The 18,246-nt window shown below is 52.4% G+C and overlaps 1 protein-coding gene across 1 annotated transcript in view; it reads right to left on the bottom strand.

Annotated features, from left to right (window-relative positions):
- The window catches only part of CREB3L1 (cAMP responsive element binding protein 3 like 1), a 31,997-nt gene that overhangs the window by 11,018 nt on the left and 2,733 nt on the right, over positions 1-18,246 (bottom strand). Inside the window, exons 2-3 of the mRNA XM_037522383.2 lie at positions 2,719-2,947; positions 8-189 (exon numbers count right to left, since the gene is read on the bottom strand). Of these exons, the coding sequence (XP_037378280.1) occupies positions 8-189; positions 2,719-2,947 (411 nt within the window). The remainder of the gene's footprint in view (positions 1-7; positions 190-2,718; positions 2,948-18,246) is intronic.

Below are 18,246 nucleotides of genomic sequence, written 5' to 3' on the forward strand. Positions count from 1 at the left end.
GGCTCACCTGGTGGGGAATGGGCAGCCTGGAGAGGGGGCTGAGGCCCAGCAGCGGGGTGGCCATGGCGGCAGCAGCGGCCATGGCTGAGGAGGCGGCCAGAGGGTCCACGGGCAGCTCCGGGATCTGCTCCTGCTTCACCATGACGGAGCACAGTTTGTGTCCCAGCACCCATGCTCCTTGTTCTACATCTGGGGGGAGGGGGGCAGGACCCAGGCTCAGGGGACTCCCAAAGCAGAGGGCTCAGCCCTTCTCCTCCCCCCTTGGAGCTGCTCTGGACTGGACTGAGGAGAGAGGCTAGGGTATATGAGGCAGGTAGGAAAGGGTAGGGGCAGGAGGGGGCACTTATGAGGTGGAAGGGCAGAGGAAGCTGGGGCCAGAAGAGGCGGGGGCATCTTCTTCACTTCGCTCTTTCCAGGGTGGACTTGGATAATAGACCTGGACCTCTCCTGACTGGCTGTGTGACCTTAGGCAAGTTGCTTAACCTCTCTGATCCTTAGTTTCTGCAACGTGAACGTGTCTGACAAGAATTATAACTTTGACAAATGGTAGTTATAGTTGCACATGATTGTTATTCAGTCACTTTGCAGAGCACTGCAAGGTGCTGGGGATCTAGTGAGGGTCACGAGTAGTCAAGAGTAGCTGGAATGAGAAGAGAAGGGGAAGGTGGGGTCAGAGAGGCCAGCACAGCAGGATGGCCAGGCCTTGGAAGCTGGGCTTAGCTGTGGCTTGGTAATGGGTAATGGGGAGGTGCTGGGGAGTTTCAAGCATGCTCAAATCTGTAATGTTAAAAAAGATCACTCTGTGGCAAGCCAGATGGAGACAGGGTGGCCTTCAGAAGGCTTTGAAATCGTCCAGCGAGAAGACAAGGCCTGAACAAAAGCAGCCACTGCAGGGGAGGAGCTCAAGGGGACTATGGACTTTGGGGCCCCGGGCTGTGGGTGGGGTGAGGGATTAGCAGCAGCTTGATTCCACCTTGGAGGCTGGCCACACCCTGCTGGGAGTCTGTGTGCCCTAGCTCTGGGCCACAGGCCGCCCCAGGGTTCTAGGAACACCCACAATCTTCCCAAATTACAGGGCCAGCCCATGGGCCTCCGGGAAGCTGCCCCCTGCAAAGGGCCCACAGGCAAATTGCCCTAAAAATAGACTTGGGGTGGCTGAAGAACTTTTGGGCTGACCCAGCGGGGGTGGATGGGAGAACCTGCCTTGGTAGGGAGGCCACCCCACACCCTGCCCTTCCCAGGGCTGGGGCAGAGACCTCAGTAGCCACAAGCCCTGGAGCCACTTAAAACCTCACAAGATGTCCCTGTCCTCACAGAGGTGGGTCAGGGAGGGGGCACAAAGGCCTGTGTGTGTGTGTGGGGGGGGTGGGTGTGTGAGGAAGCCTTGAACAGCCTAAACCTATGAATTCATTTATCCCTCCCAACAATCCTATGGGGCAGGTGCTACCACTCCCCAGACAGCAGTGCCCCTCTCTGCTTCCTCACTAATTATTCTCATGAATATATGAGAATTTGAAGAGACTCACTCAAGACCATTGTCTTCTGAAGGGAAAGGGAATAAGAACCCTGTTCATTGTTCTAGCCACGGCAGAACTATTAGAACTTTAATATGCACAATGAAAATAGTCACGAATTACTGGTATACATTATATGCTGGGCACATTATGTGCTGATGGCACATTATGTGCTGGTATACATTATGTGCTGATGACTTTATACACACACACACACACACACACACACACACATAAATAGATATATATACACAAAATCCCGGCCAGATTTTTCAAGGTACATATTATCTTCACTTTATAATTGAGGAAATAGAAACCCAGAGAGGTTAAGTAATTTGCTTAAGGTCACATAGCAGATGGTAGAGGCTCCAGGATGCACCCCAAGGCTGGCAAATGTGGTGCTGGCATGGTGTAAAGTTTAAAATTAGGGGGCTTGCTTGCTCTCAAGTCCCTGCTTTGTGTTTTACTGTGTATGTGACCTCAGCTTTCCTGAACTCTCACTTTCCTCATTGGTCAAAACGAGGATCAAAATGGTTCTTGCCCCATCAGTGAGTCATGAGAAATGAGATAATGAAATGGAGGCACTTTGTAAACTGGAGAGAGCTGCAGAAATGTTTATTGTTATGCCCATTTGTAGATGAAGAAACTGAGGCTTATAAAAACCAAGAGATGTGTCCATGATTCACCCAGCCAAGGGCTACCTATATTTGTGGAAATTGGGGCACAGCCTTGATTACCTGAGGAAGGGCTCAAAGGAAACTTCACATCTAAGAGATGGAGGATGGGGTGCAGAAGTCTCCCCCAGATAATATCTCATAGAATATGAACATGTGAAAGGTTCTAGAGTCTTGGTGACTTGTCCACATTTATTATTTTAACCTCCCCCACCCCTGTTTCCTCTAAGTCAGTGATTCTCAATCTAACCAGTGTATCAGAGTCAGCTGGAAGGCTGGGCCCTCCCCAGCAGGTCTGGGCCTGAGAATCTGTATTTCTAACAAGTCCCCAGGTGATGCTGACTTTGCAAAATAAGTCAGCAAAAAATCCCTTTTGAGAAGTACCCACATGGGTTTGATTTGAGGGAGAACAAAATGGCAGGGGTAGTTTGCCCTGACAGGTGTTTGTGGAGGAGTCTTGACCTGTGGGACACCCCTCTGGCCCCTCAGAAGCTTCCTCCCCTCCTGGGCCTGGGCTGCCCCTTTCTTACCTTGGGCGGTCTCCTCCATTTTGATGGGCACCAGGGGGCTCTGAGGCGCCGAGTCCCCACTCAGAGAGTAGCTGTGCTCCGCCTGGATGCCTGGTGTGGGGGAGTCCAGTTCCATGTCCAGGAGAGGGCTCTTCTCATCCAGCACGGGGTCATCGAAGAAACTGCTGAATAGGTCGTTGGAGAAGTCCTCCATGTTCTCTGTGAAGTGGTCCAGGTGCTCAGGGAAGTGCTGGAGAGGAGCAGGGAGTCAGCTTGGCCAGGAGCAGGCTGCACATACTGCTGTGGAAGTGTCCCCAGTCCTGCAGGGCCGCACTGTCCTGAGGACCCCCACCCCCAGGCTCTTCCCACCCTCATTTCCACCTCCATCAGCAGCAGCCTCCCACTACTCACATCACCAGTACTATCATTCCTGCCAGTGCTGTCACCTCCACTCTCAAGGTCATTGTCCTCAAGAGGGAGCTGTGGCTGGTGTGTAGAACTCCTGGACTAAAAGACAGGACACTGGACTCTAGTTGTGACTCTGTGATCTTGGTCAAACCACTTCAATTGCCTGAATCTGCTTCTCTGTCTACCCTACTGCCTACAGAGGAAGACTAAGTAAAAGCAACTGTTGATGTGGAGGGTTTGCATGCCGGAGGTAACGTTTGTTAGTTAACTTCTGTATTCTTTCTGCTGGGGTGCAGGGCGGTGGGATTATCAAGGCCTCCATTCCCCTCCATAGCACGGCCCCCATCTGGCCTCAGGCCTCCCTTATCCCCCTTTGCTAAGCCATTCCTTGAGCCAAGAGATTAGGCTCTGGATCCAGGCTACTTGGGTTCGAATCCTGGCCTCAATCCTAGCTGTGACTCAGTGCTGTTCAAACCGTGGGTGGTGACTCATTAATGGGTTGTGAAATCAATTTAGTAGGTCACGACCAGAATTTAAGACAAAATAAAACAGACTAAAATAGAGTAGAAAATATCAGAGTGCACTGAACATAGTGAAGTTAAATATATGATGATATTTTTATCTCAGTCATGTGTATGTATGTACTTGGTAATGATGTAAAATATAATTCTTAGAAACAAAAAAGTCTGAAAAATAGTGGTCTCTGGGATCTTGAGAAAGCTAATTAACCTCTGTATGTTTCATTTCCTCCTTGGTACCATTGGGGATGATAGTCATTCCTATTTGCTAGGATTGTGGTGAGAATTAAGCAAGCCAGTACATGTAACAGTCCTGGGTACATAGTAATTACCCAACGAACGGTACCTCTTATTAAAAAGTACCCAGTGGCTGGTACACAGTTGGTGATTATTTTTATCTCTCCAAAGGATTATAAACATGTAAGGAAATGCTACCGCTGTTCATTCATTGTTTACTGACTTGATGAATTTGCAGGGTGGGTGGGGGGTGTTGAAGGAGATATGGGGGGTGATTTGCTTCAGGTTCTGGGGTTCCAGGTGAGTGAGTAAGGACTGGTTACTAAGGGATTGGTTTAAGGATTAGGTTGTTGGCTCTTTCGGGCTTGGAATATTTGGAGCTTGACCCAGTCTAGGAGGGATGAGCAGAAAAGTCCCCTGAGAATAAGAACCAGAGCCCCACGAGCATCTGTCTCAGGAAACAGGGGTACAAACACAAGGTCTGCAGTCAGAAAACTTGCTTTCGAATCTTCCCTCCACTACTGGCTTTGTTACTTTGCTTCTCTGTGCTTCAGATTCCTCCTTCCTTAGGGGGAGATAATAGTTCCTACCTTATAGTGTCATGAAGATCAGTGATTTGTTAGGTGCTTCATCTGCATAGGATTATGAGGATGAAATGAGCTAATACATAAAACATGTATACAGACAATACGTCTGTAAACACATACAACACTTAGAACAGTGCCTAGTATGTAATGAGTGCTCAATAATTATTAGCCTTTATTATGAAAACTGCAGCTCATGAAAGTTTAACTCTGCATTTGAGCTGAGATCAGAGCCAGTGGGGGAAGGTGGTTTGGCCTTTCCCTCAAAGAAATCATGATCAGAGAATCCAGAGTAAAATGAGCTCAGAAATCCTGCTGACTTAGGTACTTCCCCCTCTTCCCAGTTGGCTAGAAATTACCATCACCATCCTACTTTTCTGTTGTGGTTTTGACCTTCCAAAGTGCTTTCATAGACATCATTTTATTTAATCCTCACAATTACCTAATGAGATAAAGAAGCTGCATAGCTGTATTTGAGAGGGACACCCAATGCAGAGGCCAGCTGGGAAGTCACAACCCCTCACTGCCCAGTCCTTCCTCAGCTGCAGCAGACATTCCCCTGGGCTGGAACTGCCTGTTGGCCCAACTGTAAACTCCCTGAGGCAGGCTTTGTGTCTTGTTCATGTGCTGGATCACAGTAATGGCCCTTGATAACCACTGATGGAAGGACAGGGTTTGTACTCCAGAGGGCAGTGCCATGCACATGTCCATCAGAGACCTCAGCTGAATAGTCTTAAGAATAACTGTGATGGCTGATGAAGGCCGTTTAAGCTGTAACTCCAACACCCCCCCCCCCCCCCCCCCGCCAGTTACAGTTAGGGCTGGGATAGCTACATCCTCCAGAGCCTCCAGAGAGCCCTGGCCAGTCCAGCTGGGGGTACTTAACCCCTGTTCTTTCTCTCAAAGTCTTTCCAAGCTTGGTGTGGGGCCCAGTGGGAGGGGGTTGTGAAGAGAGGGAAGGCAGTGAGTCAGCCCCTAAGGTATTTTCTCTAGCAGCTGTTCCTCAGGCGATAAGCCTTTGCCAAGGCCTTTTCCAGGGCCTGGGAGAGGAGAGACCCTTCCTCCAGGCTGGGCTGGGGTCCCTGAAGGTCTTGGCTCTATGCAGATGAGCCAGGTCCTTCTAAGAGACCTTATTTGTTGGGGGGGAGGCCATAGGAACTTACTGAAGTTGCTCAGTGAGCCCCCTTTGGTGAGCAGCCCCCACCCCACCTGCGGGACACTGCAGTTTAGTTCAGCAGGATGGAGCTTCCAGAGGGTGGGAGCCAAGTTGAAGGGGAGGGCAGCCAAGAAGCAGGCAGGGTGGGAGTGGAAGCCACTTAGAAAACCTGGTGCTCCTCGTTCGGAGCTTCCCAGTGTGCTGGGCGGACCCCTGGTGGCAAAGATGGGCATATTGCATCACCCCCAGTACCATCTCCCGCTGGCTCGCCAGAAGAAGCTATGCTAGAGAGCTTCGAAGCCCTCCTTCTACCTGGGGCCTGGTGGAAGGGCAGTTTGTAAAACCTAAGTTTCTATCATCAATTTAGAAGCAGAAGTAACTGGGGTGGGGGGCGGGTAATAAACAATGGGGGGGTCATGGGTCATCGTTCTGTGGGGACAGGATTCTATTGGGGGTGAGCTGTCCAAGGGGGTGCCTTTCCAGGCAACGGGGGTGGGAAGCCAGAGAGGGAAATATTATGATTTGTTTCCCTCCTCGTTAAAGACTTTTTCCTACAGTCATGCCAACATAAGCTCCTTCTCGGCTGCCACAAGCAGCCGGCGCCGGTTCCACTCTTTGGGAGGAGAGCTCCAGGGCTCTCCAGGCTGCAGCCCCGCGCACCCCTCTCCTGCCCTCCCCTGCACCCCCTCCGGGAGCCGGGTCTCCAGCGCCGGCCCTTTAAATTTCGAGAAGGGCGGGGCTCCCGCCTGCCCTGCGCGGCCCGGGGGCGGGGAGCGCCGGCCCTTGGGACCGCCCCTTGCCGAAATGGGGCCCGCTCATTGGTGGGACCGTGGCGCTCCTGGCCAATGGGAGGAGGCTGCGAGGAGCCGGCTGGGCGGTGGGGAGAGCGCGGGAGCCGAGCGGCCCGGCGCGGAGGAGGGTCCCGGGGCTCGGCGGGGGCGCGGGGCGGGCGGCGGGGCCGGCTCCCGACGTGGGGTCCCGCCTGCGCCGGGGCAGAGGTGGATTTGAACCCGTGGCGCTCCGCGGCGCTCGAGATCTCATCGGCAGCGCCGTCCCGACCCCACCCCCGGAGCCGGAGACGTGGAGAGACGTCCTCGGACGCCCCCGGCTTGAAAGGGGGGGCACGCCCCGTTCTGAAGTCCCTGCGCTCAGCTTTTCCTGCATCTTCGAATAATACCGCCGCTCAGCTTGGAGAGGGGATACTCTTGGGGTGGTTGTAGGGGCATCTCGAGCTCCTCTCGGAGCCCCTGTCATGCCTCCATTGGGGTCCGTGCAGGGAGAAGGGAAGGCTCTGGGGGCGCAGCTGGCAGCTGAGGGGGTGTGTGAAGGTCTCCCCCGTCCCAGGGCAGCCTCAGTGCCCCCGTTCCTCAGCCCCTGGCCCACCCCTGGCTTCTGCCCCTCCCCGGACCGGGCTGATTCAGTCTGTGCTTGGGGACACGAGGGCTGAGCTGTGGGCTGAGGAGCGGGGGGAATCCCCAGCCCGGACATTCCTTCCGAGAGAGACTGAGCTCTGAGGAGAGATGGGAGGAGAGTCTCACATTTCCCCCTTCTCCCACCATTCCCAGGCCTGGCCCACAGACACCCCCATGCACACATTGACCCATGCATTCCAGGACGGTTACTTGCCTCGTGGTCACTAGAAAATTGCCCCCATTTCAAACTGAAGGGCCACCAGTGTGAGTCAGTGCTGTGCTGTGCTGTGTGTGTGTGTTTAGATCAAGAGACAGCAGGCTCAGGGGAGGAGAGGAGGGCTCTCTGGGAACCCAGAGGTCTTTAAGCATCACCATCCAGGCATTTAGGGGGTCACCTTCCAGAGTTAGGCTGGAAGACAGTTCTGACTCAGATCAGGAGGCCCCAGTTCAAGACCGGCTGTGCTCAGAGAAGGGGCAGGGGCAGGGGCAGGTGGTGTCTCCTCTCTAGGCTGTTTCCCACCCATGACAGTCTGTGTTCCTGTTGAGGCAGGGCTGGCAGGGACAGGGTGAAGTGAACCCCTGCCCAGAAAGTGGGCTCATTTCCTCTACCCCTACCCCAGCCTCTGGGGGACAGGAGCGGGTTGGAACCAGCCCCTTCCCGAGCCTTCCTGGCAGGGCATGGGACAAAGGGGAGCACACTGTTCCAACCTCCAACCTCACTCTCATCCCCCAGTCCCCACAGGCCCAGGGAAGGAGGCTGCTGAGGTTTCATATTTTCTCCCCTCCCGAACGATTCACCACAGAACCCAAGTCCAAATAAGCAGAAATGTGTGAGTGTGTACATGCTACACAGATGTGGGCTGTGGTTCCTTCTTACAGAGAGGCCCACCACCTCTCTGACACAAGGTCAGAGCCACTGCCATGGCCGCGTTCAGACCCCTCCAGAGGCAGCCTGGCACAGGTGCTATTGCACAGGCTCACTCATGGGTGCACACAGGCTGACGCTGGCAGGCGCACGCCCAGCAAGGACATGCTCCTCAGATGTGATCAGACAGACGCACGTGCACACACAGTCACCCGGACCCGGTCACAGACGTCATGTACACGCTCACGTGAACATACACCACGTCTTGCAGGACCCAAGGAGCTAAACACTGACTGCGCCAAGTCATGTGACTGAGGTGACTGAGTCATGTGACCCCCCCAGTGAGGTGGTTGGGGGGGACCTCGGGAGTCTCAGACTGGCCTGGGACTGGGACAGTGAGGACTGGCACTGAAGGAGGGGCAATGTGGGCATTGAATTTTTCTCTGTGTTCACATGTGTGATGGAGAAAGGGAGGGAGAGGAAAGAGTAGGGTGCGGGGTGGGCCCTGAGGAGAAGTGCATTTTGTGTAGCGTCCGGCCTGGCTAGTCTGGCCCTCCTATCCCCTTCCTGACACTGGCCAGGTCACAGGTCTCTCAGGAGTATGGAGAGCTGGCTGGTAGTTTTCTGGCCAGCTCCTGGCATCTTCTGACCAGGCGGCCCATGTGCTGTGGCCCAGCCCTGGGGCGGGTGCCAGGTACTGTCTGGGCAGGAGGAAGCAATGGCAGTGAATGCCACCGCCCAGGGCTGGGATTAACTGTGACTGGCACCACTAAGGGCACAGCAGCCCACGTTCTGGCTGCCGGAGATGTTGGGCCATAGGCGGTAGCCAGAGGATCTCTGTGGGGCGGCTCGGGACACTAGAGACTAAGTGGCCACTAGAGAATAAAAGCATCTAGTCACCTCCATTTATTCATCACTCTGGCATTTATCCAATACTACTGAACCCATGGTGTGCCTGGCCCTGAGGGTACATGGATGAACAAGGCCTGATCCCTTGCTAGCAGTGTGACTATTTAGGAAGGTAGGTCCAAGGTTTGAACTCTGATCTGTATCTAGAGCATTCACCATCTTCCATCAAGTGGGATCTTCTAACACAGCTGTGACTATGTCACTCCCCTGCTCAATAACCATTGTTGGCTCCCTACTGCCCTTAGGGTATTTTCTTAGTGCCACAGTATAGCAGTGATCCACTTTGTCTTTTCTGTGTCCATTTCTCACCTGTATCTCTAAACCTAGCATTGGTCCTAGCATGCAGGAGGTGCCCAAATGTTTGCTGACTGACTGACTGACTGACTGACTGGGTGGGTGAATGCAGGCATGTGCCAGAGAGCAAATGGACTGAGGCCTTTTTGCTGCAGCTGATCCTCCAGGAATGACTGCCCTGAATTCCTCTCCGATGTCAGCTTGCTCCTGCTCCAGGCAGAGTTTCCATGCACTTGGACTCCATCCCTCAGCTCCTCCCTAGTGGGGGCTGGCTGTGCCCATTCTCTAGGTTGTTCTTCTCGAAGGCCTTTTTGTTCTTAAGTCCCAGCCAGACCAGGTACCTGGGGAGCACTGCTCCCCAGTCAATGCTGGAAGAGTGGTCCCCAAGCTATGGCCAGGCCCAAGAGTATAAACAGAGCCCAGTGGCCAATGGGCCGGGCTGCTCTCCTGGCCCCTGGCCAGCTGGAAGGCCCTTCTCGGTTGGAGCCTGCCACCCAACTCTGGCTGGGATTCCCTTGGCTTCTTCCCACTCAGCATTCGGCCTCTGGCTTCCTCAGCGGTCCCGGCCTGTCTGAGTTGTCCTCAGGTTTTATTTTTGGAAGAAGTTGCATTCTCTCTCCTTATTTACTCCCTTCCTTCAGGGAAGGGGGTAGGACCCCTGGGCTCAGCCGGGGATCAGGCTGTGACTCCAGCCTCTGGGGTCTGGCCCTCTGGGGTGCCAAGGGAGGGGACCTCCAAAGACTCCTGATCCATCAGATTCTTCAAAGCCAACTGCCCGCTGCCCTCTTCCCCCACCCAGTGTGTGACTAATGCCTGCCCCTGCCCTTCTTGAAGAGTCCCACGATAGCCAAAAGCAATCACTACAATTTTAGAGCTGAAGGGAAGTCTGGTATCATTAGGTGTGCCCTCCCCCCTCATTTGTAGAGGCGGTGCAGTTCAGTAGCTAGATTAAGGGAGGCAGACAGACCCCATTCTGATCCTAGCTCCGCTACCTGCTGTGTAGCCTTGGACTAGTTACTTAACCGCTGGGAGCATCTCAGCTAGAAAATAGAGTACTTGCATACTTCAATAAGATAATATTTGCAAAGTGCTTTACACAATGCAGGACGTGTAGAAAGACCCTTCTTACATGTAGCTGTTATTTCAGGTGAGGAAAACGGTCAGGGAAGGGAGTGACTTGCCCAGGACCACACAGCTCAAGGACTCAGCCATTTCCAGAGTCTCTCCTCCCGTCCCTCTCTTCCAAGGAGAAGGGAGAGGGCTGGCTTTCGCCCAGAAGGAGGAATCTCCTAGAGTTGGTCACGTGGGCAAACCCTGGGCTCCAGGTTGAGCCTGCCTCCTACCACCAGGATCTCCTGGAGGCGGGAGTTTCTTCTATCGCCCCAGGGACCTCTTTCTCACTCGGTGAGGGCCAGGAGTCCAGGGAGGTGATCCAAGCACACAGCCCCAAGGTGGCCCCCAGGCCAGTAGAACTCTGAAAGGAGGGGGAATGCTGGGTCCTGACATCACAGACCAGAGAAGCTGGAGCCACAGCGAGGAGGCCAGCTGGGGCCCTTCCAGCTCGTCCAGATGTCTCAGGAATGTGCTGAGCTGGGAACTACCTCGTTCCTTCCCTCACCACCCCCAACCCCTCATCCCCTCATCTGCTTGCTCAAGCTCTGCCTGTGCCCCACCCCCTCTACCCTTCCCCTGTCTTCTCTCTCTGGGAGGGCTTCGCAGCCACTGTCCCTCGAGCACCTTGCAGCGTCCAGTGCCCTGTTGGACCTCAGAAGGGCTGGCTGAAGACAGGAGCCCTGTCCTGCAGACCCCCACTTGCTGACCATGTGGGGTAAAGGGAGAGGGGAGCCTGAGCAAACTGGGAGGGGAATGTTCTGAGCAGATAGTACATGCCAGATCCCAAATGTGGAACTGATTTGCAGCCCTGGGAGAGAAAGGGGTGAAGGCTCTGGGGCGGCAGAGGGCAGGGCTGGGCCTCCTCTCTGGGAGAATGATGAAAAGGGCTCTGGGCATCTTGTCCTTGCTGATGGTTGGGAGGCCAAGGAGGTGAGGAGCGAGGCTGGGCTGGGCTTAGAAAGGCTCAGATTCTTCTAGGTCACTGGGGCCATCAGGCATGAGTGTTGCCTGGTAGCAGAGGGTCCTGAGTTGTAGAAGGGGGTAGGGGAACCCTGTTAGGGTTGCAGGGTTGTGCCAGGAACTAGAACATGGTTCAGGCTGGAGCTCTCAACCCCAAAGGGGACAGTCTATTCCTCTGCAAGGGTGGAGTTCCCTAGGTCAGCCTGGCCCTGAGTGCTGGGGATGACAACCAGAAGGGAACTGGTACTCCTGGTCCAGTGAGAGTCACGCCAGGGCATGCAATGGAAGGCAGAGGAGGGAAGGGACCTGGGGTCAGCTGCTGTCTTAGGATGCCCTGGGTTTCCTGGGAGTGGGTGGGCAGGGGGCTCAGTCCTGTTTCCCTTGGAGAAGGTACCCTTGTTATCCAGACCAACTGGACTGACAATCCACCTAAAGGACACAAGAAGCTTCTACCACAAGACAGTTTAGAGGAGCTAGAGCTGCCACCTTGTCTAGCTGGGAACTATCAGTGGCTCCCTCTGGCCTGCTGAAAAAACTCCTGGCGCCTAAGCATGGCATTCAAGCTCTGTCATAAAATAATCTTAACTTACCACTATCGTTGGAGCCCCTCATTTTTCTCTCTCTCCAACCTAGTCGGATCACACTCCACCGCTGCAGGGCTTTGCATGTACCATTCCCTGTGCCTGGAATGCCTTTGCCTTTGACCTCCTCACCCCAACCTTGTGGTCCTTTAAGGCCCAAATGCCACTTCCTCCAGGCAACATTCCTTGATCACCTACATTGCAGCATCCTCGCCCAACAGCACTAAATAGACTCTTAGGTCACTGGTTAATATCATGCCCTGAATTCTAATTATGCTCCAGGAGACCCATCTTTCTTTCTAAACTTCACCTTTCTGGAGGGCAGGTTCTAGGATGGGTTTCATCCTTGCACTCTTGGCGGGGCCTAGCATGCCATATTTTGAGTGGTAATAATATTAATAATAGTAAGGGCTGACAGTTATGTGCCAAGCACTATTCTAGCTCCTTCCACTCTGTATCTCATTTAAGTTCTGGAAGATTAATACCACCATTTATGGTTGAGGAAAGGGAGGCACAGAGAAGTAAGGTAGTTTACCCGGGTTTATTCCATTAGTAAGGGGTTGAGCTGGGATGTGAACCCAAGCTCCAACTGCAGTGCTCGAGCTGGTAAGGACACAAAACAACACTGGTTGTTGAAGGATGCATTTCCCACTGTCTGTCCAGCACCCAATAGCGGGCCAGATACAAGGTGTGGGCCCCTGATTCCATACTTGGCATCCTCACCTGGGGCCCTGGTTTTGCTTCATCCCTCGTCATCCTTCTGATGCCCAGAAAGAGCCCTGAGAAAGGGCCTGGGGCCTTTTGACTTTACCCAAAAGAGGCTTCCCACTCCACAGAGGTCAGAAAGATAAGAAAATAAAATCCCCATGATCCGGCTCAGCAGAGAGATGGACAAGGCAGAACATTCCTCCAAGGACCGTCCAAGGCTAGGAACCTTCCTTCTGGCAATGTCAGGACACATCGGAGTAAAAATAGCAGCAACCGCTGCTGTCTGCAGAGGGCTTCCTGTGTGCCATGCGCTGTTGTGGCTCTCTGCACAACTTATGGAGGGCCTGGATCCTCATAAGAACTCTATGTTCTGTGGTTATCCCTACTTTGTGGTTGAGGGAAATAAGCTCAGGGAGGTTAAGGCATTTGTCCAAGTTCACACAGATGACAAATGGTGAGAAGCAGGGTTTGCTCCCATGTCTGAGCTGTGCTAAAAAGCTAACTTTAATGACCCCCCCCCACTTCTGGAATGGCTGGGTTCCCAGGTGATTGTCAAGGTATCTGCCATCTGACCTGTGGACTCACGGTCTGGGCAGGTCTGGGAGGAGGCACCCGGACTCAGGACTTTCCTGTTTAGAATCTGCCCAGAGTGGAGTGGATCACGGTCTAGAGCCACCTCTTATACAAACTCATGTGGCTTTGAGAGACCAAGATATTCAGAGCTGGGTCTAAGTCTTCAGCTGGGTTGTGAGTACCCAGGTATCCATTTTCTCGTATGTCATAACTCATCTATAGTCTCTCATGTGCACAATATATTTCATAATAGAAGGCCCATCATGATAAAAGTGAAAGCTCGATATGGGGTTTGGGATAAGACTCACTCTTTGAATAAACAGATCAAATCTACTTTAAAAAAACACCTTAAGTTAGAAGTGTCCTTTCTTCCACAATCCACCTACTCACCTGTTCATTCACTTATCATCCCCTTTCCACTCCACTCTCCCTTCTACCCATCCACCTTCACATTCATCCATCCGCCATCTCTCCCCACGCCTTCCATCGCTCCAGGAATTTCCCAAGCACTCGCTCCTTATAGCTATAACGAGGAAACAGATAAAAATAATGGACTAACTTTCTCTGCCCTCAAAGAACTCATGATCTTATTCAGCAACGAGGAAGCTAAAGCCTAGAAAGGGCAAGTGATTTGCCCAAGGTCATGCAGCAAATTAGGGAGCTCAGGTATGGGGAGGGGCGCACAACCCAGGCAGAAGGGGAGCAAAGGAGCAGAGCCTCAAGCCTGTCCACCTCCTAAGTAAACCCCTCAGTTGTCCTTTTAAACTTGTCTTCTGGCTCATCACAAGGGTCTGAAGAGCCTAACACCCCTGCTGCTTTCATTTTTGTTGATCTTTTGGAAGGGGAAGAGGGGACAGCTGCTGCTGCCCAGCTGTTAGCTCCGACCACACATCCCAGCCCAGATGTGTCAGCTTCTCTGTGATGGGTGACATGGCTCCTGGGTCAAAAGCCACGGGCCAAGTATGCCGCAGGGAGAACTCTGTCCTGGGAGAGTTGGGAGAGGCGGCACATTGAACCCGGGAGCAGGGAGGCCCCTTCTTGTGCTAGTAGTCAAAGTTGGACTCATTCATGATAGTGTGTCCGGGCCATAGGATCAGGATCTTTGACACTCCAAGGAAGTCGATATCTTTGGACATATTTTCACCGATGATCAGAGTTCTGTGTGGTATCTCACCCCTCCCGACTTCTGAACCGGACACTTTCGTTCTTACCAGTTCTGGTCAAAGGTCCTGCCACTTACTCTGGCCTCTCCTAGTCTGGTAAAGGGGTTTACACAGTGTTCTAGCCGGAGCAGTGCTCATGGTCTTGACTTAACTCCACCCAAATCTTCCTCCTCCATCCTGCCCCCTGGAGCGCTGAGACTTCCAGAAGAACAACTTGTTCTTTAGCATCTGGAGCTAGTTTCTTGAGAGAGGTTCAGGGGCAAGCCAGGTCCCAGAGAAGGATGCTCACAGGAGGCATATGATAAAGAGAGAGGAAGAGACAAGGGGGGTGTCTTCATCCCCCATCTCCTGGCACAGTGGCCAGGCCAGGTCAGACTAAACAGACCTCCCTGGGGAATTTTGGGAGCAACAGAAAGCAAAGATCTGAGTTCCCAGGCAGGCTTGGGGGGGAGGGGGTGAGTTTGAGGAGAAGGCACAGGCTGGGATAGTGGCTTCTCCTGTCCCAGCTCAGGCAACCTGCTGGCTGTGCCCCACAGGGCCCTAAGGACTGACTGAGTGAGGATAATGGCAGTGCTCCCTAATATTAAGACCCCAAACTTTCTTTGTCTAGAAGGCAATGTTCAAACCAGAGTCAGAGTTGGGGAGATGATAGTTCTCTCCCCTTCTTGCAGACTCTGGAGGTCCCCAGCTGCAATGTCCCATGCTTAAAATATATTCCCTCCTCTCTGCGTCTGAGTTCTGAGTACTGGCCTCAGAGGACAGTGATGCCTTTACTGCTCAGCAGAAGGCACACAGCCCCAGCTCCCCACTGAACACTTTCCAGTAACTCCTTTATCAATAGGGGAGGGAACAGTCGGGAGGGAGGGGCAGCAGTCACCTTCTCTGAGAACCTGTGATCTAGCTTGGCTGGATGACCCTCCTCTGGCTTCCAGCATGCACCACTCCATCATGGCACCCACATGTGGCTAATACTCTTTCCCTCTCTGTCTCTCTTATTCAGATGTGGGTGGCTGGAGGACCATGAGTTGTTCTTCATCAGGTGCTTCTTCAGTGCCCAGTTGTTAAAGGATCAGATGTGGGCATAAAAAAAAACAAGGACCGGGCCTCCCCGGTGGCGCAGCGGTTGAGCGCTGGGTTGCGAAGCTGCGCGCGGCCTCTGAAGCCGGTTCGATCCCCGGCTGCTCCCCGGCCACCGGAGGAGGGTCCCACATGGCGCGCAGACCTCTCCTGCCGCCCGCTGCTCCCCTCAGCAGTGTACTTCGGTCCTTCTGCCTGCTCTGCTCCCCGCTCTGGCTCTGGTGAATTCTCTCGCCCTCCCGCGCTTCTGACTGTACCCAGTGCATGTATAAACAAAAACAAACAAAGAAACCAGCAAACAAATAAATAAAGCATGCCTCTATTAAAAAAAAAAAAAAAAAAAAAAAAAACAAGGACCATGTAAACCCCTACATGGTCTGAGGAAGTTAGAAAGACCTCATAGAATATTGGGGCACAGACAGCATTTGTAGGATCCAGTATCCCTATCACGCCCAAGGTCAGGATTCTGAGAACCTAGGGGCAATTCTGGAAATATCCATCCACTTCTTAAATACTCAGCCCTGTCTTTTAAAAATATTCTTCCCTTCCCTTACAGGGATTGGCCCAGTCTAAAGTAATGTTCTCTGCAAATATAGTAAATCCTTGAGGTGGAACAAAATCCACTACAGTGTGACCCAACCTTAACTTTTGTCCTATTCCTGGGATCTATGTCAAACAAAGATGGATGAAACTTATCATTGTGTGCTTGGTGAGGAAGTGACTGTCTTGGGTTCCTTTAGAACTTCTCAGTTTGGTCTTCCATGTGCAATAAGATGTCACAATATTTCTTTTTTTTTTTGTTTTTGTTTTTGTTTTTGGTGATTGCGTAGACCAACTGAAAATTATGACTAAATCTCCAATATCAATAGTGCTGGGCCTCCCTGGTGGTGGAGGGGTTAAAGAGAGCACTGTGAAGCTCTCACCAATATCATAACTGCACATTTTACATGATTAAAAAGTTTAGACTCAGTTGGTTGCATTCTGGTGGAGCTTTACTACAATGAGCAATTATTTTGTGCCGTGTTACTTTGCTACACTTATGACAATGCACAAAACCGACATGGTCTCTGGAACTTGCTCTCTCAAGGAGGAAATGAACCATAAGCTAATAAAATAACTGCAAACTTGGATAAGGGCTATGAAGAAGTCAAAGGACTGAAACAGAAAATAACAGGGTGGGGGGGTGTCCCACTTCAGGTGGTCAGGCAGTCTCCTCTAAAGAGGTGACATTTGAATTAGGAAGGATGAAATGAAAAGAAATGGAGGAAAAGCATTCTAGATGGCAATAGTATGTGCAAAGGCCCTGGGGCATGGCTGGCAAAGATTGAGGTTTAAGCTGCATGAGTATAGATTCAGGAGTCCCAGACTAATCAGAAAAGAAAACCAGGGAAGAAGGAGGCCTAGAGTCAATGCAGAAGGGTAAGGCCTAAGCCACAAATTCAGGTCTGCTGAAGGTCAGCCATTTGCAGGCTGTTCTAGACCAGGAGCTGCACGGGTCTGTGCCATAGGATGGGGATGGCTCAAAGCAATGACAACTCAGTGGAAACCATGGAGAGCCTTCCTGATTCTCAGAAACAGTGCAGCCTGCAGGACCCTTAAAGAACATGGACCTGGGCCCCCTCCCACTCATTCAACAATGTTTGGGTTTGAAACCTAGTATTTGCCAAGCACTATGTTAGGCACTGGAGATAGAGCCTGGACAAGACAGATAAGGCTTTGTGTCCCAGGGAGGGAACAAAAATAAAATAGAAGTTGCTGCCGCAAGCAAACAAAGGTTTTGGATGAGGACTAGAATTCAGGGGAGGTCTCCCTTCCTGAATAGGATTCCTGAGACTTGGGTTCCTCCATTAGTTTTTCTCCATTAGTTCTTCTCTGGTGAATTTTATTCGGAGACTAGAACACTTTGGTCTTGGGTTCTCTTTCTAATTGGTAAGAATTTAAAGAGAAACATACACACACCTCCTGTTTTAAGGGCTGTTAAAGGCCCACACACAGACACAGGAACACCCAAACACACAGACTTCTCTAATCTCCCTAAATCCCCTCAAGGCTGGGGTAGTGGTGGTTCTCTGTTACCCCAGTTAACTCATGAGAAACTAGGCTGGGGACCTGGGGAGCAGTGATCAGGCTGAACCCTGCACCCCTCTGTCCCTGGGCTGGTCCCTGGGTCCGGTTGTGCCCATACCTGGCCTCCCCAGCTGCTGGGAGGTGATTGAGTGTGCTGGGCAAACATCCTTGCAGCTTCCTGCTGCTCCCCTCTGAGCCAACAAAACTCCTCTTCCTTCTCTCCCTCCTCCCTACACCCTCCCAGCTGGGGCTTCTCTGGGATCCAAAGCCATTTCCCTCCAGAGAAACCAGAGTCATCCCTTCCCCTGAGCCAGAAGAAGGAGGCAGGAGGGCTGCAGGCATGTGTCTCTGTCTGGAGACAGCCTGTTCTCCCTCTGGCAGCAGACCTCATACCTGCCCAGGAGCTGGAGGATCAAGAGTTCAAGGGAAGAGAGCCTAAGGACACATTAGGAACTGCAGGAGAGTGGGGAGAGGAAGAGGGGAGAAACGCCCAGACCTGGCAGGAAGGGCAGCCTGACGGTTCTAAAAACAAGGCCCCACTTACCTCTCCCAGGCACACCTGACTGCATTGCGTGTTCATTCTCCGGTGTCTGTCTGAGCAAATGTACCCTCTTCCATGGTTATATTCAGGGTGAGCGTGCTTTTTGCTTTTTGCACCGAGTAACAGAGCACACACACTTTCCATGGACAGTTTGGTCTTTATCTGGATTTTTAAGGCAGATTGTGACTATGTTGCTGTGCAACTTCCAGACTCAGAAACACACAGACTCTATCCCTTTCCAACCTTAGCCCTGGAAACACTTTCCTATGCTCATGCAGAATGAAGAGAGAGTTGGGGGTGGGGTTGGTATGGCATCTACTTGGAAGGGACCTTAGACATCTGAACAGAGGCCTTAGAGAAGAGAAGTGACTTGCTCAAGGTCG

The sequence above is a fragment of the Talpa occidentalis genome, unplaced genomic scaffold, assembly GCF_014898055.3.
Source record: "Talpa occidentalis isolate TD23 unplaced genomic scaffold, MPIMG_talOcc4v2.1 talOcc4.3, whole genome shotgun sequence".
Lineage (NCBI taxonomy): Eukaryota > Metazoa > Chordata > Mammalia > Eulipotyphla > Talpidae > Talpa > Talpa occidentalis.